Source organism: Trichechus manatus, unplaced genomic scaffold (assembly GCF_000243295.1).
Source record: "Trichechus manatus latirostris isolate Lorelei unplaced genomic scaffold, TriManLat1.0 scaffold00052, whole genome shotgun sequence".
Taxonomy (NCBI): domain Eukaryota; kingdom Metazoa; phylum Chordata; class Mammalia; order Sirenia; family Trichechidae; genus Trichechus; species Trichechus manatus.
The window spans coordinates 2960344-2985488 of record NW_004443988.1 but is presented as its reverse complement, the minus strand read 5'-3'; the positions used below and the strand labels follow the sequence as shown (position 1 = coordinate 2985488).

The window sequence follows — 25145 nt, the reverse complement described above, 5'->3', positions numbered from 1 at the left end:
TCAAATGTGTCATAGGCTCCTACAGCTTGTGTGAGATGAAAGTCTCAGCTGGTGTGTCCAATGCCAGCTTCAGGTGTCTGTCCCATTTAGTTTGATGGGGGTGTAGCTCTGCTCCTTGGCTGAGCATTTTCTCCCACACATGGGTATGGGGAGTGTGTTTGGAAGTGCTGACAAGGAGGGCAGTACCTCTTCCTCTCTGCTGGAGACTGCAGGTGGCCCCGCCAGTGAGCTGGAGTGACTGGCATCATTGCAGCTAATGTCTCCTGTGGCCCCAAAGGATAAATGGAGGGCATCTCCTCCAGAGGCCAAAAAAGAAAATCCAGGGCAGATCTAGGTCCTGCTCATTGGTGTTGGGAAGCGACTCTGGACTTGGGAGGCTGCAGCCGCAGGACCCCTATATAGGTCTAACCAAACACCAAACTGGTTGCTGTAGGAGTCGATTTCGACTCATGGCAACCCTACATGTGGCAAAGTGCAGCTGCTCCAGAGGGTTTTCAATGGCTGATTTTTTTGGAAATAGATCATCAGGCCTTTCTTCCAAGGCACCTCTGGGTGGACTCAGGCCTCCAACCCTTTCAGTTAGCGGCCAAGTGTGTTTGCGCCACCCAGGGAGTCCCCTACTGGTTTTGTTGTTGTTGTTAGTTGCCGTTGAATCCATCCTGACTCACAGCAACCCCATGTGTGCAGACTAGAACTGCTCCACAGGGTTGTCAAGGCTTTTGGAAGCAGATTGCCAGGTCTTACTAGGTCTAGCCTGCTCAGAAAGGTCCTCCTTCCTTCTGGAAGCCTGGGCTCAGCTGTTTTCTTCTCCTTGTTAAAGCTCCACTCAATCCTGCTGAGTTTTCTCCAATCCTGGATGTGAGGGAGGGACGGCTGTTATGTCACGCAGCCCCTCTGATGGTCCAGACGAGGCCCAGCTCCTTTTCCTGCACCACAGGGCTCAGGTGGCATAACAAAGGGATGGACGTGGCAGGCCCAGCGTTCTCAGCACAGGCTCTGCCTCACTCACTCTCCTCCAAGGCCTCCTCGGTTTCCAGCCCTCGCCCCAAAGGGTGCAGCCCACCCAGGTATGGGCTGAATGCCTGTGACTGAGGCGCCTGTTCTTGAGGGGGATCACATTTTCCTTGGGCAGGTCCTGTGGCCAGTTCACAAGTGTTTCTAACAGGCGTGTGCATACACACGCGCGCACACACAATCTGTGAGCCCTTTTCCTGTGTACGAGTCCACACCGTCAGCCCTGGGAGTTCACTTTCCTTCCTCATAGACTTTGTGCACAAATAACCCATTGCCATCAAGTTGATTCCGACTCACAGCGACCCTACAGGACAGGGTAGAACTGCCCCATAGGATTTCCAAGGAGTGGCTGGTGGATTCGAACTGCCAGCCTTTTGGTTAGCAGCCATACCACCTCACCACTGTGCCACCAGGGCTCCATATAAGCACTACATTTTTGTTCTTCTCTGTGTTGGCAAACCGAAGCTATGAACATAAGTTTTGGAATCAGTCCTCAATTAAAATCACAAATCTACTAGCTACTAAACCTCTCTGAGCCTCAACTTCTTCATCTGTAAAATGAGGGTGCTAAGAGTACCTGCCTCTTAGGGCTAGTGGGAGGATTTCCAGCATGACATTAGCCACCTCTACAAGTCTCCTTGAGGATAGATCTTGCTCTTGTCAGAGGAAAGACAAGAGTTTGAAATTCAATATGGCAAGACTTAAGGGAAAGATGCTGGAAGGATGCATGGGCAAGGGAGGGGTCAGCCTGGGGCCTGGACCTGGAGAAGGGGCTCTGGCCAGACTCTGCCCTGACCCATCTGTGGTGCTGACAGGCAACTGAGCTGAAGGGCCACCGGGCCACTGGTCAGAGAGGGTGCTCTGAGCTGGCTCTCCACTCCCGGTCTCATCGTCATTTCTTTATAAAACACAAATCTGGCCATGCCACCCCCAGGCTTAAAACAAAGCTGCTGGTATCTGGCTCCTGCCTCCCTCTGCAGCCTCATCCTCTCCATTGTCACCTTCACACTTGACACTGCAGTTCCTGGTAGTGCTGTCAACCTCCTGCTTGTCCATGACCTTACTTATGCTGCTTTCTCCCTCTCTCTCCTCACTTGTCTGCCTGGCAGCTTCCTTTTCTTCAAAACCCTCCTTTGAAACCCATGGCAGATGCCACCTCTTACAAGAAGCCCTCCCTGAATCCCCTCTCACAGAGAGGTGGGCACTTTGCCTGTGAGCCCCTAAATCTCCATTTCTGCCCTCACTCTGCTCTGCGATTAATACTTGCTTACAGTTCCCCTTCCCCCAAGACTATGGGCTGCCTGAGGACAGACACTCATCTTGTGTAGGGGGAGCCTCTGCTTGTTTGCTAAGTGACTAATGAGGAAATAACTTGGCTTCGCCTATGCCTTTCCTGTGGCTGCAGGTGAGGGAATTCACACTGGGGCTGGGGGCAGTGTCTTTGCCAGGGTTGGGGTGCTGGGACAGTATCCTCGCTGGGGTTGGAGTGGTAGGCACGTCACCTCCTCCAGGCTGGAGGTAGGAAAGAGTCCAGCCTAAGCCTCTAGGCCTGGGGTCCTGGGACAGCAGAGGGTGAGGCACCTTCCCCTACAGGAGCCCACTGTGGGTGGGTCTTTTCCAGAACCATGCAGCCCTCATGAAGGCGAGTTCCAGGACAGGTGTGCCCTGGGGTCCACCTCGCACAGATGGTCCCTGTCCCTCCTGTGACAAGAGCGCAGACGCCTGAGACAGCAGCCCCACCTCTGTGACTCCAGGCCACCCTGGCTGCTGTGCATTGGGCCTCCAGGGTCACAGGAACGAAGGAGGCTGAAACTGCCTGCTCTGATTTTACATGGCTAGAAAGAAAACCAGCTCTGAGTAAAGATTCTGCTTTTCTCCCTACAGAAGGAATTTGTTTGCTGCTGTTAGCATAAATGGTGATGTATGCCGGTGGTTAGGACTAGGGAAATAAAATTCGAAATGGCTGCAAATTAACATTGTGATCTTCAACCACAGGGGTGCCTCAGGCTCTGCTTGGGCCTCCACTCCTCCCACCCTCTTTCCCTGAGTGACCCTCCTGCAGACTGAGGGCCCTAGACTGTCACCAGGCCCAGACCTCTCTGGTTTGCATCCATCCACTGGCCGCCCACCAGGCAGCTCTGCTTGAGTGTCCCTCAGGCTGCTGACAAGCATCACATCCAAAAGCTGACTTCATCATCTTCCCCAGTGCCCACCCCCTTCCTAGCTCTCCTCTCACGCTGGCTTGTGGACCTGCCTTCCTCCCTGTGATCATGGATGTGCTGACCCCTCACTGTCACCTATCCCGTGTCCTGGGCTTGTATGGGAAGCATTCCCGGCGCTGGCCCTGCCCATTCCCTCACCGCCCCCTGAGATGTCCGAGCTATAAGGGGGCTGGACATCATTTCAACCAGCCTCCTGCTCACAGATGAGGCAACTCGAGGCCTGAGAGGGAGGGCGGGACCTGCCTGGGGTCATAGGACAGTCACCTAGGACAGAGGTCATAGTCAGAGTCATGTGCAGAACCCAGGTCTCCCAGCTCCCACCAGGGTGCTTGCTCCCCTCCAGCCACTGCCTTTCAGCCACACCCTCCTCTCCAGTTAAGGTCCCTGAGGTGATCCTACTGTGCCTCACCTCCAGGTGGGCACCCCCTCCCCACTGCTCCTGACAGCCCCATACCCTAAGACCAAGCTCAGAGTCCTAACCCTGGGTCAGGGCCTGCCTGCCGCCCTAGATCACACCCATCTCTGGGAAGGCACTCTTCCTGTCCCTCACTACTTATGCCTATCTCCCCCTTGGAATCCTCTTCCTCCCTCTTCCTGCCCTGTCCCAGAAGCCTTCACGGCTTGCTCTACCTACCCCTTTTGGGATCCCACCTAGTGGTGTCCTGTTATCTGTGGGTGTTAGTGTTGGGCTATAAAAGTAGGGTCTCCGAAGGTAGGCAGAGGATCTTCCCCATTGCCCTCTAGCCCAGGGCTGGGCCATCCTTCAGTACCGACCTGCTCCTGCATCCTGTCCTCTCCAGCTCATCTGGAGCAGAGGCCAAGGTCGTAGGACGCCACATTTGCAATCCAGAGCCAGGGGCTGATCAGGGCTGCTTCCAGAACTTGCCAAGCGTGGTGGCACAATGACCTTCCTGGCCCGAAGAAGCCACTGAACGTGCCCCTCCACCCAGAGCCCTGTGCTCGTACAGCGAGAACCCAAGCACTGGGGCAGGAGACCCGAGTGGCCCAGGAGACAAGAAGTTACAAAGAGCCTGCCCCTTCCTGCACCACTGAGGTCAGCGCGGCTGGGCAGAAAGGACCCAATGGATCAGAAAGGAGGTGCCAGCCAGTGTGCCATCCTGAAACAAAACACAGTCACTCCGGGGTTAGTTGGCAATTCAAACAGAGCACTGGGAAGCAAGCAGAGGTCCTGTCCTCCCACTCTGAGCACAGTCCCGGCTCCGCGTCTGCCCCGGAGAGGCTGCAAGGCAAAATGAGCAGCGGCATTAATCTGCTGATGGGTGAGAGAAACATGAGCGTTACCCTGGGCAGGCCCCCCTTGCTGCTCTCCCTCACTAAGGAGCTAGAAGGTGGTCCCTGACTTCTTTGCAAGGGTATGAAGCAGACAAATTAAAAACTCAACGTAATGGGGTGGGGGGCGGGGAAGAAGATGCTCATGCACCATTAAGACTCACTCAGGTAGAAATAGCCGGGTTAAGGGACAGAGCGGGAGGGGAGCCAAGGCTGAGAGACCGTGTTTAGGACACACCTGGTCCGTGCTCAGACCTCGCCGGCTTAGGCTCAGGGAACAAGTCTCAAGACATGCAGCGTGAAAGAGGCTTTGGCTATAAGTCTCTTCTCCTGACTTGGGCTGGGGACTAGCGGCCCCCTGGGAGACTCATGCTCCTCAGTGGGGGACAGTCTGGTCGATGTGCTTTCCTGGCATTAAGTTCGCCATCGACAGCAGTGATGATAGCGCAGGGGACCCCGTGCTGGTCCAGTGGGGGCAGTGTGCAGTGGTCTCTTAAAATGGAGTCTACAGTCATCCTAATCTCAGAGAAGGCTTGTGAGTCACTGAGAACGGGGGATCCTAGGGTCAGGGTAGGGGTGTAGTCTACTGCTGGCAGAGGCCCCTGGTGACCAGAAAAGCTGTGTGGGGAGGGCTGGGGCAGTGGCTGCTCTGAGGCTGTGTGTGAGAGGAGGAGGAGGAGTAGGAGAAGGTGAGATGGCTACTGGCTCTGTGACAGGGAGTCACGCGTCAGGAACCTGCAAGAGAGGGGAGGAGAAAAGCGACACAAAAGCGTCCTACAAAGGAACAGACCCGACCACAGCTGGAAGGAAGGCAAACCTTTGAATCAGGTCCTTGAAATACAAGCTGCAGGAAGCTAGAACATTTTGGTGGACTTCAAACTCTCTGCCTTCAACAACAATTTTCAGGTCTGTAAACGCTTTCGCTCTGCGTTGCTGGTTCAACTCCTTCAACATTTCTGCAGAACAGAGAAGACAGACAGGGCCAGGTTCCCATTAAGAGTTTTTTTTTTTTTTTTTTTAATTTATTAAAATTTTTTTCAAGAAGTCGAGAAATAGGAAATACTTGATATTGTTTCTTGGCAAGACTGGCTCAACACTGACAGCCAAAGAAGTCACAAACAATGCATAAACAAGCAGGAACGGGGAGGGACTACATAAACAAAGGAACACCAATAAAAAAAAATACTATAAAAAAACTAAATCAAACCCAGAAATTGAAAGGTTGGGGGAAAAAGAGTCCCATACTGACATTTGGAAACATAGAGAATACATTATCACAGACAATTAAAACCTGTTATATCAACTACGTAACAAGTTCTCCGAATGCCAATGAGTGCTGATGTAACTGATACCAAGTAAAGCGTGGCATTGTGATGTAAGATGGGCTGGATATGGGTCAAAGAAACAAAAACCACAAAACCTGCAAAAACAGCATCCCTTATGTTAGACATTCACAGCCATAGTGGGGCGAGCTCCTCAGGGAGGGGTAAGTGGGGAGCACCAGCCGAGAGACAGCAGGGGGGCCTGGCGAGCCCCTCCTTCCCTTTTCACACTTATAGGGATAGTCGGGGGAAGCAAGCAGGTGACAGGGACCCTTGGAACCTCCTCCTGTTTCCTGGGTCATGCTCTCAGGGATCCCACGCTCCCCTGGGAGCGGGGGTCAGCATTAGGAGCCTGGCTTGCAGCCCCAGCACGTCCCCGGAAGTGGCCTCTGGGGCCCGCCACCCTGGTGTGCACCTACCTTTGCCTGGTGTCTTGGCCACCTAGAGCGCCAAGGCCTGCGAGCTCCAGACGTGGGGATGTCAGAAGTTTCCACCAGACCCACCCCAAGGCTCAGAAGAGGGAGGGAGGAAAGAGTCTGCCAGCTACCCCGTTTAGTTTATATTTACTCTTTCATTCGCAGAAGTTAGGGCCTTCAGACGACCAGTGCTTCCCCCAGCCTCGCCTGGCCTGGCCTCGCCTGCCTGCCCTTCGGGCTCTACACATAGGTTTGAAGCTGCTGGACGGAGTCTGCCCTTAGCGTGCCTGGGAGCCGGACATCAGAGGACCCTATTCCTCGGCCAGAATGACCAAGCCCGTCATCAGGCAGGACTATTTCTTTTGGTAGGTGAATGGGATTGGGTGGTCTGAGTGAGTCCCCCCGTCCAGGCCCTCTCTATCACTCCAACCCCTCCAGGTCTATGCTGAACGCTGGCTGATGTTCTAGAACTTCCCTCCAGCATGCCCTACTTCAGCCTGACCAGCCATCTCTGTCCACAACTGCCCACGGGCCAGCATTGGCTGCCTGCCAAGACACACTCCTGGGCCCAGCTCCACCACTGATGCTGTATGTGCATGGACAAGTGCCTGTGCCTCTCTGAGCCTCTGCTTCTACATCTGTCACATGGGGATGGAGGATCCTGCTTCAGTTCCCCAGAGCATAGGGAAGGTCAGAGGATCAAGACGAACTCAAGGATGGGAGGGCTTTGAAGGCCTGGGAGGTCAGGCAGCCCTTTCTTTGTGGGGACACAGTGGGCTTGACTGAAGACCAGGGCAGATGGTGAGAAGGGGGTCCCTGAGAACACCTGCATGCAGGGACTGAGAGGCCCTCTGGGAGCCGTGGGCAATTTGAGTCACTAAGCCCCAGGACCCCCACCGTCAGGCTGAGCCTGGAGTCACAGCAGGGCCTCCACAGGGGAGTGTGGAGGGATGTGGCTATAGCCTCCCAGAGGCTCCACCTGGAGCAAGAAGGGGCAGGAACCCCAGAGAGACCAGCAGGCACCAAGCAGCAGATTTAAAGAGGGCATGGAGGATGCTGCAACGGGGTGGCGAGTGGGACAGATCTTGAACTGACTCCTGTGGGGACCACAAAGCTCCCAAGGGATTCTGAGCAGGCGAGTGACATGATTAGACTTGGGTGGCAGATGAACCACTCTGGCAGCAGCGTGGAGGCTGGATAGGGAGTGATGGGCTGGAGCCTGGAGGGGAGGCAGGAAGCCCAGTGATGGAGGGCATGGCTAAGAGCCAGGTCTGAATGTGAACCCAAACTCTCCACCCTATCAGCGTGTGGCCTTGGGAAGGTTAATTAACGTCCCCAAAACCCCGCTTCCTCATGTGTTGCAGGTTAAATGAGAGCGTGCCTGGCACATAGTGAGCGCTCATTTGAAGACTCCACGTTACTGTTGATGGTGATGATCTCTCTATAATCCAAGTGGGAAATGACAGCAGGAACAGGTTGGAGAAGGAGAACTATTTAGGCAGTGGAAGCTGTGGCCATCATTCAGAAGGAATGTGGAGGGGACGTGAGGAGTGAGGATGACATCTGGGTTTCTGTAGTGGGACATCCAGGATGGGAGTGGATGATAAGTTTAGTTTCGGGATGGGCCCTCGGGGTGCCCAGGGGAGATGTGCAGGAGGCCGTGGACAGAGGCGGGGGCAGGAGAGGAGGCTGTGGGAGGAGGCAGCACCGCAGATGGCTTGGGCATGTATAAGGTGACTCGGAAAGGTCTGCAAGGTAAGGCTACACTGCTATACTCACACACCTCAACTCCAAAAAGAGCCACCAGCTGAATGAATCCCCAGACCACGAGCCAGGCGGGTCATGCCAGGTTTTTGAGTGACGCGGTGTGCGGGGCGGGGAAGAGTTCTGGGCTGAGAGTCCGAAGACCTCGAGCCTGGTTCTAGGTCAGCTTTGCCCCCAGTTGGCTGTGTGGCCTGGGCAAGGTGCCCCAGCCTTCTGGGCCTTAATTCCCTCAAGCACAAAGGGTTAGGGATGCCTGCTCTGTTGCTTCCTGGATGTCATGCTTCAGTGAGTGACATGTGGCCCCACGTGCCTGCTGAGTTGACCAGTGCTCAGAGGGCCGGGAAACACGACTGTACACAAAATGCCCCCTTCTCCTGGGCCCGAAACACTGTGAATGTTTTTGACGATTTGTACTTCAGAACCAGGACACAGCCATGCTGATATCCGCAGCCCCAGCCCTGGCAGCAAGGCCTGCCAAGCGCCGCTGCTCCAGGAACTCTGGGGTCAGAACCGGAAGGTGCTTGGAGATCCAGGTGTCACCATTGTCAACATAGGCGCTTTCTGCTCTCTGCGACCCTCACTTTGTGGAAATCTGGATTTGATAGTTGGGGAGGATTACTTACTTTCAGAAGAATTTTTCAATTTATAAAAGGTCTCACCAGGCAATGCTTTTTCACAGCAGGGCTGCACATGCATTCGAAGTATTGATCAGCTGGTTGTGCTTACTGCTGCTGCTGTGTGCCCAGCCTGGGGAGCCACGGCATTTCGGAGTATGAGAGGGAAGTCCCTGGGTGGTGCAAAGGTTAACATGCTCAACTACGAACCAAAAGCTTGGAGGTCTGAGTCCAGAAGCGCCTCAGAAGAAAGGCCTGAAGATCTACTTCCAAAAAATCAGCCACTGAAAACCCTCTGGAGCACAGTTCTAGTCTGACACACATGGGGTCATCATGAGTTGGAATCAACTTGATAGCAATTGGTTTCTGATTATCAGAGGGGAGCAGGGAAGTGATGCCAGGGAGGATGCCATGACCCAGAATCTACAGCAAGACGACTCATGGAGAGCCCGGCTGGGGCTCCTCCCCACCCCATGTCCTGGCAAAGGGCAACCCCTTAACCTTGGGGGAGCTCGGAGGACTGTGGGTACCTGGGGAAGCCTTCCAGCCAGCAGGGCCAGTTCCCAGGCATGGGAGGTCTGCCAACCCCAGGGGTGGTGGCCCAGGCCGGGTCTCCTTTGTGGACTCCCCAGCACCCAGCATGGAGCCTGCTCATGGCAGGTGCAGAATTTGTTTGCCTCAGGCTTCTGGGGGAGGGCCCTCCTCAGGCAGAGGCTCTGCAGGGCCAGGTGGGTGAAAGGTTGGCCAGCCTGAGCAACCCCAGGGTTGGGCCCTCCCCACCTGGTGGAGCAAAGCCTTTTCCTCAGGACCCTCGCTGTTGGCTGAGCCTGAGGAAGTGTTTCCTGCTCTCTGCAGCTCTGCCTGCAGTGTCCCATCTGTGCCTGTGAGACCCCACGCCCTCACCTTGCCCACAAAAGTGGCCGCCCTCGGCCCTCTGCCTGGCCCCCTAGTGAGGAAATCCCCCTGCTCAGGACCACCTGTCAGAAAGCAGGCTGCCAGGAGCCTTGCCTGGGCCCCTCCCCACAGACCACCAACCCCGTTCCCCAGGCCTCCTCCTGACTCCCCCCTCACCCCCACACCAAGTCCTGTCTGTTTCATCTGCTAAAAATCTCACATCCATTCTCTTTTTCTAATTGAGCCACCACCCGAGTCACTGCAGCAACCTCCAAAGATGTCCCTGCTTCCAGCCTGTCCCCTCCAAGCCACCTCCACACAGCACCCCGGCCACAGCCTGCTTAAACAAAACGTTTCAAGGCTGAGCAGCTCCTCCACTCCCAGCTGGTACTTTATTCTCCAGTGAAGCCTCACTGCACCCCAGGCAGGGCCCCTCTCCTAGCTCTCCATCTCTCCGCCCCTTCTGCCCGACTTTCTTCTCTGCTTCTTCCTCTGGCTAATTACTATTTATCCTTCAATACCAGTTATGGTGTTATCTTGTCCCAGGCCTGTTAGCCTCTTTTTCTTTTTCTTCCCACATCCCCCTGCCCTCCGCCATCCTCTGCATCTTATGCTTAATTCTTTATAGCACACTATGGGTTGTAATTGTTTATTTACACATCTGCCATTTGCACTAGACTGCATTTTATTCATACTTTTATCTTCAACACTTAGCACAGGGCCTAGCAGATATACAGCAGGTGTGGTAGATTGCAAAAATTCTTTGCAGCTCCTCCCATCGAGGGCTAGTCTATTGGAGGATGAGAGACCACGTGGAACAGACACAAGCTGTCCCAGCTAAGCCACTTAGACCACCCAACCCCAGCCAAGATCAACCAAGCCTGACCCACATCAGCTGAGTTTAACCCAAATTGCTAACCCCAGAATTAAGATCTAAATAAGTGGCTGCTGTTTCAAGCTGCTAAATTTTAGAGTGGTTGGTTATGCAGCAAAAGCCAACTAATATAAACCAAAAAACCAAACCCGCTGTCGTTGAGTTGATTCCGACTCATAGTGACCCTGTGGGACAGAGTACAACTGCCCCATAGGGTTTCCAAGGCTATCAATCTTTACGGAAACAGACTGCCACATCTTTCTCCCGTGGAGCAGCTGGTGCGCTCGAACCCCCAACCTTTTGGTTAGCAGTCAAGCACTTTAACTACTGTGCCACCAGGACTCCTCAACTAATACAGAAGGCATGAATGATGGATTCAAGTTCACAGAAAACTCTTCTTGTGTCAGTTTCTCCTCTGTGATTCAGTTTGAGGCCAATTCCTTACACCCAGTCATGTTGTTGTTGACTGCCATCAAGGCAGCCCCAGACTCATGACAACCCCACGCACAGCAGAATGAAATACTGCCCCCTTTTGCACCATCCCCATGATCGGTTGTGAATCGGGCTGTTGTGATCCATAGGGTATTCACTGGCTGATTTTCAGAAGTAGTTTGCCAGGCCTTTCTTTCTAGTCTGTCTTAGTCTGGAAGCTCCATTAAACCCATTCAGCCTCATAGCAACCTGTAAGCCTCCAATGCAAACGTGTGGTGACTGTGCATGAGGTGCATTGGCTGGCTGGGAATCAAACCTGAGTCTTCCACATGGAAGGCAAGAATTCTACCACTGGACCAACACTGCCTTATAATACCCAGTCATAGACATGTCTACTCCAGTCTTAAGCCCCATTACAGGTGGTTAGGGCAAACTGGCTCTGTGGAACCCAGCAGCAAATGGCCTCAGAGGGAAAGGGGGCGCTGGGGAGGGTCTGCCTGGGGGCTGGAAGCTTTGTTTAGAGGAGTGTGAGGCCACAAACAGAACCAAGACTGGAGATGAAGTTGCAGCCAAACTTCTGTATATTTTTCACCAAACGACACAAGTTATTTGTCAGAGACTAATGGGCTCGTTCCAGTTGAACTAAAAGGGCTGTCTGAGGTGGTAATAAAGAGGAAGAGATGTCAAATATTAAAAGGCAAAGAATTTCAGTGGCTTTGCAGCAGAGAAGTCCATTAAATCAGAGCCCCGAGAAAGGTTCTGCGGCCAAATAATTTTTTTCAAAGCTCAAGTAAGAACCCAGCTAGGTGACAAATGGTCCCGATTCTATTGGTATTTATGACACATATTTGAAAAAGGGCCTGAAAAAATTATAAACTCAGAGCAGTTGTGAAATATACTGAGAAAGCCCAGCGAAGACTATGTCATGCACACCCAGAGGATAATTCATCCGGGAGCGGAGGTGCCCGGCGTGTGCAGACACTGTGGGGACAAATGGAGCTTTCCTTAAACAAAGCCTCGCCACGCTGCTGGTCAGTACTTGTTGTGAAGGCCACGGGCCCCCAAGCCAAATGCTTCCTTCCTTTCTCTCACTCCCCCGATCTGATCAGACATGACTCCCCCGTCCTTCTGCAAGGAAGAGTTGGGTGCAGAATTGTTCTTGAGGGCCAGCCAGGCTCCAGCTTCCACGCCAGACAGAATCAAAGCCCTGTGCGCTGCAGCCCAGCCTGGGCTGGAGGGGCAGGCTCTCCAGGGGAGTTGCGCCAGCCCTGGCCAGCTTCCAGCTCCTGTTCAGATGTCTGAACCCCCCTGCCCACAAACCCTCCCAGGAAACTGAGTCCTCCAGAGAGGCAAGTGTGAACGACTCTGATTTCTTGTCTGGTTTAGTGAGGAGACATGGTTGTTCTTGTCCAAATGGAAATTCTTGCCATTTATCTGCCTGTTCCAAGCTGTCCAACACCGGGTGACAAGATCTATTTCTTTACCAGTGAAATTGGCACCAAAGGTCCTCTCCATCCCTATAGCCCCTGACATGCACACGAGGGGGTGCTTGATATTGTTTGCTGGACGGAACTGAAGATTACCTTCCAGCTGGAAAATTCTATGACTTCTTAAACCAAAACTTGTTGCTGTCGAGTCTATCCCAACTCATGGCAACCCAATGTATTACAGAGCCTTCTCAAAACCAAACCAAACCCGTTGCCATGGAGTCAATTCTGATTCATAGTGACCCTACAGAACAGAGTAGAACTACCCCATAGGGTTTCCAAGGAGCGGCTGGTGGATTCAAACTGCCAACCTTTTGGTTAGCAGCCAAGCTCTTAACCACTGCACCACCAGGGCTCCACAGAGCCTCGTTAGATGATACAAAAGTCAGTTAAATTTTTCTCCATAAGATATTTTTGAGACCTTCATGAAATTAACAGAAACATCCCCTCTCTTTCCCTGGGTTTGTGCTTCTGTCCCTTAGGCCCAAGGACTGACCTCTGTAAGTCAGCTGCCAGCTGGAGTATGGGGCAGCCTGGCTGGAAGACCTGGGTCTAGCTACCGAATCACCACACTTCCCACTGTGACCTTGTGTAAGGCCTTTAGCTTGTCAGCTCTTTCCTCACTAGAGGCCCACCCAGCCAGGGAATGCCTCAATGCCTTTCCAAGTTCTTCATGGTTGGCTCTCAGAGCCTTCTGTGACCTGCTCTGGTCTTTGTTCACCATTTCATCTTCTGTTCCATCCCAACATACCCCTCAACTGTCTCTACATTCATGTCCTGTTAGCTCACGGTGATTGTTTCTCTTTCTGCCCTTTGGGCCACAGCTTCCCCACACTTATTTCTTGGAGTTCTGTCCATCCCTCACACCTCAGCTTAAATCTCAGCCTCTCTAAGAATTCTTACTGAGTTCCCCAGTTGGAGTTAACGTCCTCCTCTGTGGTCCCAGGAAACTTTGTTGGTGGCTCAGTTGCAGTACAGATTCCTAGCAGCCTATTCCAGAGGAGTGTCTGTCTGTTTCCTTCCTAGGCTGTAATCTCCTGAGGGCTTGTTCTCTGGCCCCCTGAGCACTTAGCACCATGCTTTGCCCAAAAAGTTTCTTTCTGATTGGAATTTAGGGGGTTGCAGGCCACATGCAGATGTGTGCTGGGTGGTATGAACAAGCTTCCCAAAACGTGATGCATTAAAACCATCTGAAATGTCACAGCTGTGTGGAATTAGAGAGAGAGAATGCAAAAGTCAAGCTTCTTCTAACTTGTGGTGAGGAGAATATAGAAGAGTGGACCGTTCAGGAGACACCAGTGAAGGTATTAAAAAAAAAACAACAGAAAAACTGTTGGTGTCCAGTTGATTCCGACTCATAGCTACCCTATAGGACAGAGTTGGACTGCTCCATAGGGTTTCCAAGAGTGGTTGGTGGATTTGAATTGCTGACTTTTTGGTTAGCAGCCGAGCTCTTAACCACTGTGCCACCAGGGCTCCTAGTGAAGCAATTAGGCTCTGCTAATAACAGAGATCACCCCGCAATTTGCACAGCAACCTACAGTTGCTAAAGCATTGTTACATCCGTTATCTAGCTCCTCCTTGGTTAGGAACTTATTTTTTCTGTTCAGCTCCAGTGGCTTTGAAGGGCCTTGAATGGCCCTCCTGGGCAGGGCTGACCACCTCAGCAGCCACTGAACACAAATGTGGCCTGGAGCCCTCCGTCAACACAGCAGACAGAGGCCTTCACACACAGGGCCAGAGAGAAGTTGTCCTCTCCACTCTCCAGGTGCCCATCTGCCCAAACACGAGCCAATAACTGGTCACATTCATTGACAGCTCTTGCCTGTGGCCTCAGCATCGGAGTTGAAGGGAACATCTGTTAGTTTGGGAAGGAGTATGGGAGGCCAGGGGACAGAGTGTCAGGACCTCAGCACCAGCTTAAGGCACAGGGCCAGAGGGGCTGGATGCTTGGAGGAGCTTGGAGCTGGGGGTAGTACCTTGGCAGAGCCAGAGAAGCCCACTGGGCAGACCCTGAGGCTGCAGTTGGAGGGAAGTGCCCTGGTTGGGTCAGACGTTAGCAGCAGTTAGTCCTTCCTGCCCCCAGTAAAGAAGCTTCCACCTTGGCTCCTTCCCCTGCTTTGAGGACGGAGACTGAGGGGTGATGGGAATATTCTGAGCAAGAGCGGATGAAGAATGTCATGGAGTTCAGGGCCCAGAGACCTCAGGAGAAGGCCAGGGCTTGGGAGGTTTCGGTGAGAAACGAGGCTGAGGCCAGGGGCACAGAGAGCTCTGCAGGGAGCTGGGATGCTGGGGCTGGGCAAGGGGAGGGGGCCAATGTGCAGTGAATTGAGCACCAGGGAGTCAAGTCAGGCCCTGAAGAGCTCTGTGGGGCTGGGCACCTGAAGGCTGGGCTCGGAAGGGCCAGGTGGGAGGCCAGGGCAGATGGGCTGGGAGCAGCCAGGGGCTCATGCTCTTGAGACCTCTGCTACCACCACCATATGAATGAGCCCGGGCTAGCCTGCTGGAGGATGAGAGACCATGTAGAACAGACACAAGCTGATAAGCCATCCCCAGCTGAGTCATTTAGACCAGCCAACCAACCCCAGGGGTCTCAGTGAAAGTGAGTGACCCTACAGCCCCTCTTGAGGCAGATGTCCCCTCCAGGGGCTAGAAACTGGTACCAGGAAAAGGGATGTGCTTAGGGGCCTTGTTCCTCAGGATCAGGGGAGGATGAGCCTTGTGTCTGGCCCCAGGAACAGAGATGAATCTGATATCAAGGGTGGGGTGGGGCTCAGAGGCTAATCACCGTAATTCCTCACTCCTCCCTCTGCGCTCACATAACACTCTGGGCCCCCATGAGGCTGTGTTCTACCTGCAGCATGTTGACTTAGAGACTCTGCATGTTTTCCTTGAAAGGCGGGGGCAGGGGGTGTCCCCGCCTGGAGGGACCAGAGCCAAGATGCCAAGGCAGACAGGTAAGGTCAGGGAGGGGCCATGTTCAGCACCTCGGAGAGCTCCAAGGGCCAGGGGCCATGGCAGGGAGTGCTCTGGAGAGGGCAGGGGGTGCCCCGGAACAGCCGACTCCCATGGCTGATGAGGCCTAGCTGTGGACACCCCCTTTCAAAGGCCAACTCTGAGACCTCGGGATCTGGGACCTTCAGATGTTGTGTCTGCGCAGCCCATTTGTTGATTTATTAAACAGGTGTTTGTCTCCTGTGTGCTGGGCGGGGTATCAGGAATGCATGTGAGTGGACATGTTTCCAGACCTGGGGGAGCTCTCAGTTTTACGGGAGACATAACTGTAACGCCGTGTAAGAAGAGTTTATGGGCAAACACTGGGTAGAAGAGGAGCCAGCTGATTCTGCTTCCACAGAGGAGGTGCTGGCTGAGGAAGACTTGAAAGATAAGGAGCTCACCAGGTGGGCTGGAGGGGTGAGCTGTGAACAACAAGGAGAAGGCTGAGAAGTGTGAAAGGCTTGTCATGTTAGGGGCTGGCAAGTTGCTGGGTGTGGCTGCTACATACTGTGTGTGTGTGTGTGTGCATATGTGTGCGTGTGGGTATGAATGTGTGGGTATGAATGTGTAGTGTGTGTGAGCCACGTGGGGAGAGGTTGCAGAGGGAGGCAGACCCATATCAGATAGTGAAAACCAAAAACCACTGTGATCTTCCTCCCACAGGAGACTGGGGATGGAGCACTGGTGGATTGTAAGAGGGGGGCGAAAGGTTCAGATTTTCCTGACACTGAAATGGCTGCTCTGGATGAACCGTGAGTGGTCTGACCTACACACACAGCCAGGCCCACCGTCCCTCCCACACCTCACCCCTGGGTCTCCCTCACAGCACCCCTCTGCCTACATACCCCTAGGCGTTTCGCACGCCATCATGCCATTCGCCTTTTCCAGATGGCCCCTCTGCTATTCCGACCCATTTGATCCCCAACTCTGAGTTCCCAAAGCAGGGATTCAGCCGGCCAAAGCTCATTTGTCTGGTATCTACACGGTGTTGCGTGCTCGGTGGGGGCAGGGTGGGGGTGGGAGCTACAGGAGGAGGGGCGCAGTAGTGAGCAGATAGCCCCTGCCCTAGGGGAGACAGCAGTCCAGGGAGGAGACAAGCTGCCGCGGTGAGAAGCTGGGCAGGTGCTGCAGAAACGCTCAGCTGTGGGTGCTGAAAGCCTCCACAGGAGGGAGAGCTGGGCGGCCTGGGCAGGGAGGGGGTGGGGTGGAGTGACCAGAAGGTGCAGGAGGAGCTGGGGATACGTGCAAGCATTATTCTTAACTTTCCAGCTCATCATATTGATACACATTTACTGGGGACCTACTATGCGCCAGGAGTTCCTGGGTGGTGCAGACGGTTAATGTGCTCAGCTGCTAACTGAAAGGTTGGAGGATCAAGTCCATGCAGAGGTACCCCGGAAGAAAGGCCTGGCAATCTACTTCTGAAAAATCAGCCATTGAAAACCCTATGGAGCACAGTTCTACTCTGACACACATAGGGTGTCCATGTGTTGGGATCAACTCAACAGCAAGTGGTTTTTCTTTTTTCTTTTTAAATTGTTGTTGTTCGTTTCTTTTAACCATATGCCAGGCCCTGGACTATGAAGGTGAAATCCGTTTCCAGACTCAAGGAGCTCGCAGTCTGGTGGGGAGGTGGGTGCTGCAGTGGACAGAGGTCAGTTTGGTTGCTCAGCATTGGAATCCCCTTCCCATTGCGGAGAAAAGCAAGATAGGCGGGGAACTGGGCACCTGTGAGTGAGGGAGCCGAGAGAAGGTGGCGGGTCCCTCTTGTGGCTCCCTGGCAGCTGGCATGTAGCCGTGAGACCTGGGATGGACCAGTCAGAAGCTCCTGCCCTGGGATGATGAATCTGGAGGGGGTGCAGAGGAAGTCAGTGGTGACTTGAGGCTGTGCTGGTGTGTGAAACTGAGGCTCAGGGATGAGCGTCCTATGGAGGCAGTGCCAGTGGTAGGGTGCCAGGCAGACTGTCCCTGCAGCAGATCTGGCCACTTCCCTTTGTTCCTGTCTCAAATCCCAGCTTGGCTTCCCATCCTCCAAGAAATGCCTTTCCTGTTTCACTGTCGGGGCGGGATCGGGCTTGGCATCCCAGGTCTGTGACCGGCACAGACTCATGGGTGCGTTTGTGTCACCCTGGGTAACACACAGTGGGATAAATGCTGCCCACAGCAGAGCATGCACAGGGCTGGGGGCATGCAGGGGTGCGAGGGGCAGTCCTGCTGTGGCTCAGGGTGGGCTCCACAGGCGGGTGGGGGGATTTAGCTCAGTCCTGGGAGGTGAGTAGGACTGTTAAGGGTAGACAGGAGGGCATTCTGTCAGTGGTCTGCATGTGCAAAGGCCCTGAACACATTCCAGGGTGGTCAGCAGGCAAGTAAGGCTTGAGTGTAGACAGTGGGGCAGGCAGGAGATGAGGTTGGGGGGTAGGCCAGGGACACCCCACAAAAGACACTCTAAGCTGTGTTAAGAACTTACAGATTTTAAGTCTGGGAGGGAAAATTCAGAAATGTCACCCAGGCTACCTGGGTGGGATGGATTGGAGGGCAAGTGTCTGGAGACAGGGACATCCTGCCAGGGGGGGCTGCTGCTGTCGAGGGCCTGGAGAAGGCCCAGAAGGGCTCTGACCTCTCTAGGGAAGCAGGGCCACAGGCCTTCCCAGCTCCAGGTAGTGTGCAGCAAAGGCCAGGATTTTCTGAGCACAGACACTGTCCCTGTCCTTGGCACCTGTGATGGTTAATCATATGTGCTAACTTGGCTAGGCTTGGGTGCCCAGTTGTTGGGTCCAGTGTTAAGTCTCGATGCTGCTGTAAAGGTGTTTTGTTGACGGACTAACATTTAAAATAGGTGGCTCTGAGTAAAGCAGATTACCCTCCACGACGTGGCTGAATTCCCATCCGTGGAAGGCCTGAAGAGCAAAAACTGAGGTGTTCCTGAGGGACGATTCTGCTTCCAGACCGTAGTACAGACATCCTGCTGGGGGTTCAGCCCGTTGCCTGGCCTACTGATTTTGGACTCAAGACTGCTGGGTTTCCAGACTGTCACCTGATCTACCGATTTTGGACTTGCCAGCCTCACAATTACACGAGCCAATTCCTTAAAATAAATCTCTATTTCTCGTGTGTATATATATGTATACACACACACACACATATAAATGTGTGTGTATGTATATATATATATATTTATATATTTGTATATATATACCAAACCAAACTCACTGCCATCGAGTCAATTCTGACTCATAGCGACCACATAGGACAGAATAGAGCTGCCCCATAGGGTTTCCAAGGCTAAAAATCTCTTTATGGAAGTAGGATGCCACATCTTTCTCCCGCAGAGCAGCTGGTGGGTTCGAACCACTGACACTTAGGTTAGCAGCTGAGGGCTTCAACAACTGCGCCACCAGGGATCCTTCATATATCTACATCTATACGTACAGCTACATCTGTGTCTATGTCTATATCTTTATCTATCTCCTCTTGGTTCTCTTTCTTTGGAGTCCTGACTAATACAGTGCCCCGGCACTGCTCACCTCAGGGCTGGGCTTGGGCTGTGGGGTTCAGAAACAACTTGCTGGTTGCCTGCCTCTCTTCCCTTCCCCAGGATGTGCCCTCAGACTCCTGGGTTGCAGGCTTTCTCCCTCAGGCAGTGGGGTGCAGAGGGCCCTGCTGTGATGAAGAGCCACAGGCCAGGCCCTTATCCATAGCTCTGTCCACTTTACATTCTTCTATTTGACCAATTATTTTAGGGGCAAGACGTCAGATTTCTAAACACATACGAGAGTCTGTAGCCAGCCCCTTGCCACAGAATTTGAATAATGATGTAACCTGAATGTAGCAGTACTGCATGTACCCCCAAACCAGGCAAGTTGATTCCAACTCATGGGACCCCATGTGTGTCAGAGTAGAACTGTGCTCCACAGGGTTTTCAATGGCTCATCTTTTGGAAGTAGATCACCAGGTCTTTCTTCCGAGGCACCTCTGGGTAGACTTGAGCCTCCAACCTTTTGGTTAGCAGCTGAGCACCTTAACCGTTTGCGGCACCCAGGGACTCCGCATGTGGCCCCAGACATGCTTGCCCAGGAGACAGAGCTAAGCGAAGGCACAGCTGGATGAGGTGACAGTGGCCACCACACACTCCAACACAGCCCCCACTCAGGGAGAAGATGGGGTCCCGGGTGTCTAGTCTGAAAATGCACATCTGGGGCAAAAGTGAAGAGCTACCTCTATTCCTGGCAGGAGAGGGTAAGGTGGGCCACAGGAAGGCCTGCCTTCTCCCTCACTTTCCTGCATTCCCAGGGTGGCTATAGCCCTTCTCTCTAACTGGCCACCATGACTGTCACCTGTCTGCTGTCCATCCAGAGGCCCTGGCTCACCTCCCTCCCACTCAGGGGTCCTGGGAAGCACTGCACACCTGGGTGAGACAGCTGTTTGCATGGGTACAGAAAGCACCAGCCGGGGAAGAGGCAGAATGTGGAGGCCCAGGGCTTCTGTCCCCAACACTGGGGACCCAAGAGGAGGGCACGCTTTGGAAACAGAAGAGCAGCAGGAACCTGGATGAGGACATGGTATTCTCAGCAAAGGGGAGAAGGAGCCCGACAATCACAGACACAACCCCAAAGTCTAAATTCTCACGTGCTGCATCCCACAAAACCTCCCTTTGCTGTATTCTTCCTGCGAACATAATCTGTCAGGGGTCTGGCCGGCCAGGACTTCGGGAAAGTCAGCGACCTGCCCCAGGAAAAACAAGCGGGCAGAAAGGGGTGGGAGTAGGTGCCAGGATGGGGCACAGGCAGGAGAGACGCACAGGGGAGAGGAAAAACACGGGTGTCTCCTCCTGTGCTAGCAGATGCAACTATTGCCCAAGATTTCTGAGAACCACAGTCATGGCAAATAAATCAATAGTTTTAAAGGATTTGCAAGAATTAGTGAGCCGGAGCCGGGAGCACAATCAGTTCAGTTACCCAGGTAAAGCGGGAAATCAAGCTTAAACTCCAGATGCCAGGGGCTAATGGCAGCTCAGGAAAGACTACGATTCCTGTCTCGGAGAATTCGCAGTACTTGCGGTTAGGAGAGAGGTCCCTGGTGGCGCTCACGGTTTGCTCTTGACTACTAACCAAAAGTTAGCTGTCTGAACCTACCCAGCAGTGTCACAGAAGAAAGGCTTGGCGATCTGTTTCCGTAAGATTATAGCCAAGAAAATCCTATGGAGAACAGTTCAAATTTAAAGCACATGAGGTTGTCATGAGTCAGAATCGACTCCACAGCAATGGCTTGCAGTTAGGAGAAAGGGGAGGAGCGAGTGGGTGTATGCCTGTGTGGATGGCCAGACGCCCCTCTCTGTCCAACTCATGCCCTCTACAGTCCCCCAGAGGGAGTTGTCTCTGTGTAGCCGTCTGTCCCTTGTTCTTGGGCTGTGCCCACCCCCAACGATCCCCCCGCAATCCTGGCCATGGTCAGGTTTAGGGCATCAAATCTGCCTCCTGCCACGCCACAAGGGGTAAAGTCCTGGGGATAGCTTCTAGTTTTTCATACCACTATTTTTTTTTTATGGGACATTGACAGTTCAGTGGTAAAGTTCTCGCCTTCCGTGCTAGAGACCTGGGTTCAATTCCTGGCCAATGCAACTCATGCACAGCCACCATCCATCTGTCAGTGGAGGCTTGCGTGTTGCTATGAAGCTGAACAGGCTTCAGTGGAGCTTCCAGACTAATATGGACTAAGAAGAAAGGCCTGGCCAATGAAAACCTTGTGGACCACAATGGTCCAATCCCTAACCGATCATGGGGATGGCACAGGACTGAGCAGTGATTCATTCCATTGTGTGTGGGGTCGCCGTGAGTCGGGGGCCGACTTGATGGCAGCTAACAGCAACAATGGGTTTTTATTATGACCATTATAGAAAAATTTTAAAAATTGCTAATAAGCACAAAAGAAAAGAGTGAAGTCGTGCCCGTGAGGTGATCAGGTGCTGCTGCAGGTCAGGTCTGCCTTAGAGTGCATGTGCCGGTGCTGGGGAGAAACCACTAGGGCAGAACCAGCCCCTCGTCTTGCAAAGGGTGGGCCCAATCTCTCCGTACCCCTATTGTACCCAGCGTGGGGTCCTCACACCTGCCCTGCCCATCACTCAGGTCACCAACCTGCGGGGAGGAGCCCCACAGTCCACAGATGGGCTGTACTGACTCCCCTTCCCTTCCACCCCCTAGACTCAGCCTCCTCATCCTCCAGCTCAGGTCCCCTCTCGCTTGGAGCTCTCCCTGGCCAGTCCATCCCCTGCCATTGCTTCCTCCTTGTTATGTGATCTTTGCTTGTCAACTTCTGTCTCCGGTGGGTTAGTGGTGGGCTCTGAGGGGTAAAGAAGGCCATCCCTGATTCTCTGTATTCCCGGAGTGCAGCCTGGCCCTGCTGCTGGCACACAGCCCAGAGCAGGTGACCAGACGCTGTGCTCCATGTGACCACGGTCTGAGCTCCTGAATGCAGGAAGAGAGGACTGTTTGGGCCCACGGCCTGTCTTGACCCGCTGGACTGATTTCCCCAAGACCAGACCTTCCACGCTGTTCCTATGACTTCTGATGAGTTGCTGGCTTTAATGATACCCCTTTTTGCCTGGTGCCCTTCCGCACAGGTATTTAATTTGACAGTCTATTTTTCTTGAGAAGCTGAGCCTATTAGACTCTACAATAAAGCTTTTTAAGGTACTGTTTTTACAAACTCTCATTGGAAGTAATTACCCAAGTGGAGCTGTCCTGAACTGGTGGGGCCAGGCCTGTGCATGCAGCTGCAGCCCCCGAGTTCTGGGTAGGGATGTGAGGGCCATACAGACCAGCTGACCCCTTGGCTAGCCCCACTGGGCACCCGCTACTGTGCTCAGAGGTTGACCAGGGCAGCGGGTGGGCACGCAGGTAGCACCATCCCTGCACACTTGCAGAAGCTGAGAGGCTGAGCCCGGCCCGGGGCCACTGGGGATGCTCCTGAGTCACCCGACACTAACCGCACCTGCTGTGTGCTGGGCCCTGTGCGAGGTAGGAGGACACAGAAGTGACCCGAAAGACCCGGTTTCTGCCCTCGTGAGGCTTCCAGAACTTTCTTGGCATGATGTGCAATTATATACTTGCTGGGGTGATGGTTATGTTCAAGGGAAATAAAGGATGTGATGAACTTAGACGGGGAGGATGGCACTGAGGCTGTTCCCTTCATCTGCAATGCCCTCCTCTTCCTCATCCAGAAAACTTCTACTCATCTTTATGGTCGGGTTCAAATGCTACCCTCATGGTCCCGCAGTACCACTCTGCCAAGTTCATTGACTTATCTGTCAGGTCCTAGAATTGTGGGCCCTCGAACAAGGGCAGAGGGACCTCCAGGCACCAGGCCAGTGGGACAGAGAGGGTGTTTGCTGACTGAGAGCGTGACTTTGGACCAGAAGGTAAGAGAAAGTGGAGTTCTTCCTGGACTCTGGGGCGCTGAGGCACTGTGGCTTGGCCACATGGGGATGCTCCTAACCACTGGGTCTTCGGTCACCCATGATCACATGCAGGGGCAGATTAACCGGTAAGCAAAATACGCAGGGCTTACTCATGCTTACTTACTAATCTATAGTGCACAATTTCACATGGGTTTCACCACACCTTTGATGTGAAAAACAGGTGAAATTGTGCTCTACAGATTAGTAAGTAAGCACAAGTAAGCCCGTGTGTACATTGCTTATTGGGTAATCCGTTCCTGTTAAACAGAATCTGGCCAGGGGCCCTTCTTTAGTCTAGTTACCACCTCCAGGACAGGAAAGGCATGGCTGGGCCTGACCCAGGAGTGGTCCTTGCCACTACGGGCCAGGCTTTCCTCCCAGCTCTGCCTCAGTGGAGAAAACAGTGTCCATTTGGAGCTGTAGCTCTTTTTAGAAATGGGATTCATTTCAGGCTCCCGGAAGCTTCCACACTCTACTGCGGGGGCCCAGGCTGCTTTTCCCTCTGGGGATGAGGGTGGCCTCTGGTGGGTGAGGGAGGTGAGGGGAGTGGACTGAGGGAGGCCCACAGAGCCTTGCTGGGGTGGGAGGGCCTGAGCAGGTGGCTACAGCCCCTTCCCTAGAGGGCTGCAACCAGGCCATCCAAGTTGCAGGCTGGGAAGAAGAGGATCTACTGACTGAGCTGCAGGGCTCCCCAAGGCCCCCAAATGACCCCACATGTCCCAGCGAAGGTGGATCCAGAAGAGGGGGGGACTCAGCTGCACTGCTGCCAAGGGAAGCTGTCCCCTCAGCTCCCGTCTGCTCCCCTCTGCCTCCTGGAGGTCCGGAGAGCAACACTTGTCTACTTCCCCGACCTTGACTGCAGACCAGGGTGGGTCTGTCCCTCTGTCTCCCTATCAGCAAGCCCTGCAGCATCTGCCCTGAGCAGCATCCCATCTGAACACCTGCACAGCGGGGGAGGTGGGAGTTCTTTCTCTGGCAGGCACCTGGAGGGGGAAGCAATGGATTTTGATCACCACTTAGAAAAGCCCTCAGTACTCAGGAAGCTCTCTGGATCTGCCCAGTCTCTGTGCCCAGGGCCTGGCATAGCTTCTGGCCCTGAACAGGCTTCAGGTAAGGTTTGAACAAGCAATGAAGGGAATAAACGAAGGGCTGCTGGACTGGGGAAGGTGTCATGGATCAGAGGTGCTAAGTGGGCCTGGGTGGGCAGGACTGGACTGTCAGCCATGGAGAAGGGCTGTCAGGCAGAGGGCACTGCACAGGCAAAGGCACAGGGGCAGGCAAGAGCACAGAGGGCCGGGGTCTCCAGAGCCCTCGGTGGGTGGGGTGGTGAGTGAATGACATCCATAGTGGCATCACTAGGGTGGGTGTCACCGAATGCTGTAACTCATGGTGTCACCCCCCCATGCTAATTACCATAATATTATAGCTAAAACACCAGAAAATTTGACAAAACCAGGGACTATAAAAACACCGGCAGCCATGAAAACAACAGTGCATGCTTGTAGCGCGTGCGGACGAAATCACGTAATTCGAAGTGTCATTGTAATTGGGTAATAATGACAACTCTGACCAGAGTGCATTCCCAAACAACGTTGCCACTGAGTTGATTCCAACTCAGAGCGACCCTATAGGACAGAGTAGAACTGCCCCATAGGGTTTCCAAGGAGCGGCTGGTGGATTCGAACTGCTGACGTTTTTTGGTTAGCAGGCGAACTCTTCACCACTGTGCCACCAAGGCTCCTGGAGTGCATTAGAAGATTCAAAACGTAAATTAGCATAGAGTTTTAGCCTTGTAGATATATTGACACATGTAAGTTGGGTTTATGAAAAAGATTTTTGTTGTTATAACTAACTAAAGGGATATTTTTTATTTTTTAAAATTTTTTTATCATTTCTTTTTTTAATTGTATTTTAGATGAAGGTTTACAGAACAAGTAGTTTCTCATTAAACAGTTAGTACACATACTGTTTTATGACATTGGTTAACAACCCCACGACAAGTCAACACTCTCCCTTCTCGACCTTGAGTTCCCTATTATCAGCTTTCCTGTCCCTTCCTGCTTTCTAGTCCTTGTCCCTGGACTGTTGTGCCCCATTAGTCTCGTTTTGTTTTATGGGGCTGTCTAATCTTTGCCTGAATGGTGAACCTCAGGAGTGACTTCATTACTGAGCTAAAAGGGTGGCCGGGGGCCATACTCTTGGGGTTTCTCCAGTCTTTGTCAGGCCAGAAAGTCTGGTCTTTTTTTGTGAGTTAGAATTTTGTTCTACATTTTTCTCCAGCTCTGTCCGGGACCCTCTGTTGTGATCCCTGTCACAGCCGTCAGTGGTGGTAGCCGGGCACCATCTAGTTGTACTGGACTCAGTCT

General features: G+C 53.3%; 1 protein-coding gene across 1 annotated transcript in view; it reads right to left on the bottom strand.

The window, feature by feature from the left end:
- Positions 1–25145, bottom strand: part of KLHL29 (kelch like family member 29) — a 167987-nt gene that overhangs the window by 24348 nt on the left and 118494 nt on the right. Inside the window, exon 4 of the mRNA XM_004377557.2 lies at positions 5344–5482. Coding sequence (XP_004377614.1) covers positions 5344–5482 — 139 coding nt within the window. The remainder of the gene's footprint in view (positions 1–5343; positions 5483–25145) is intronic.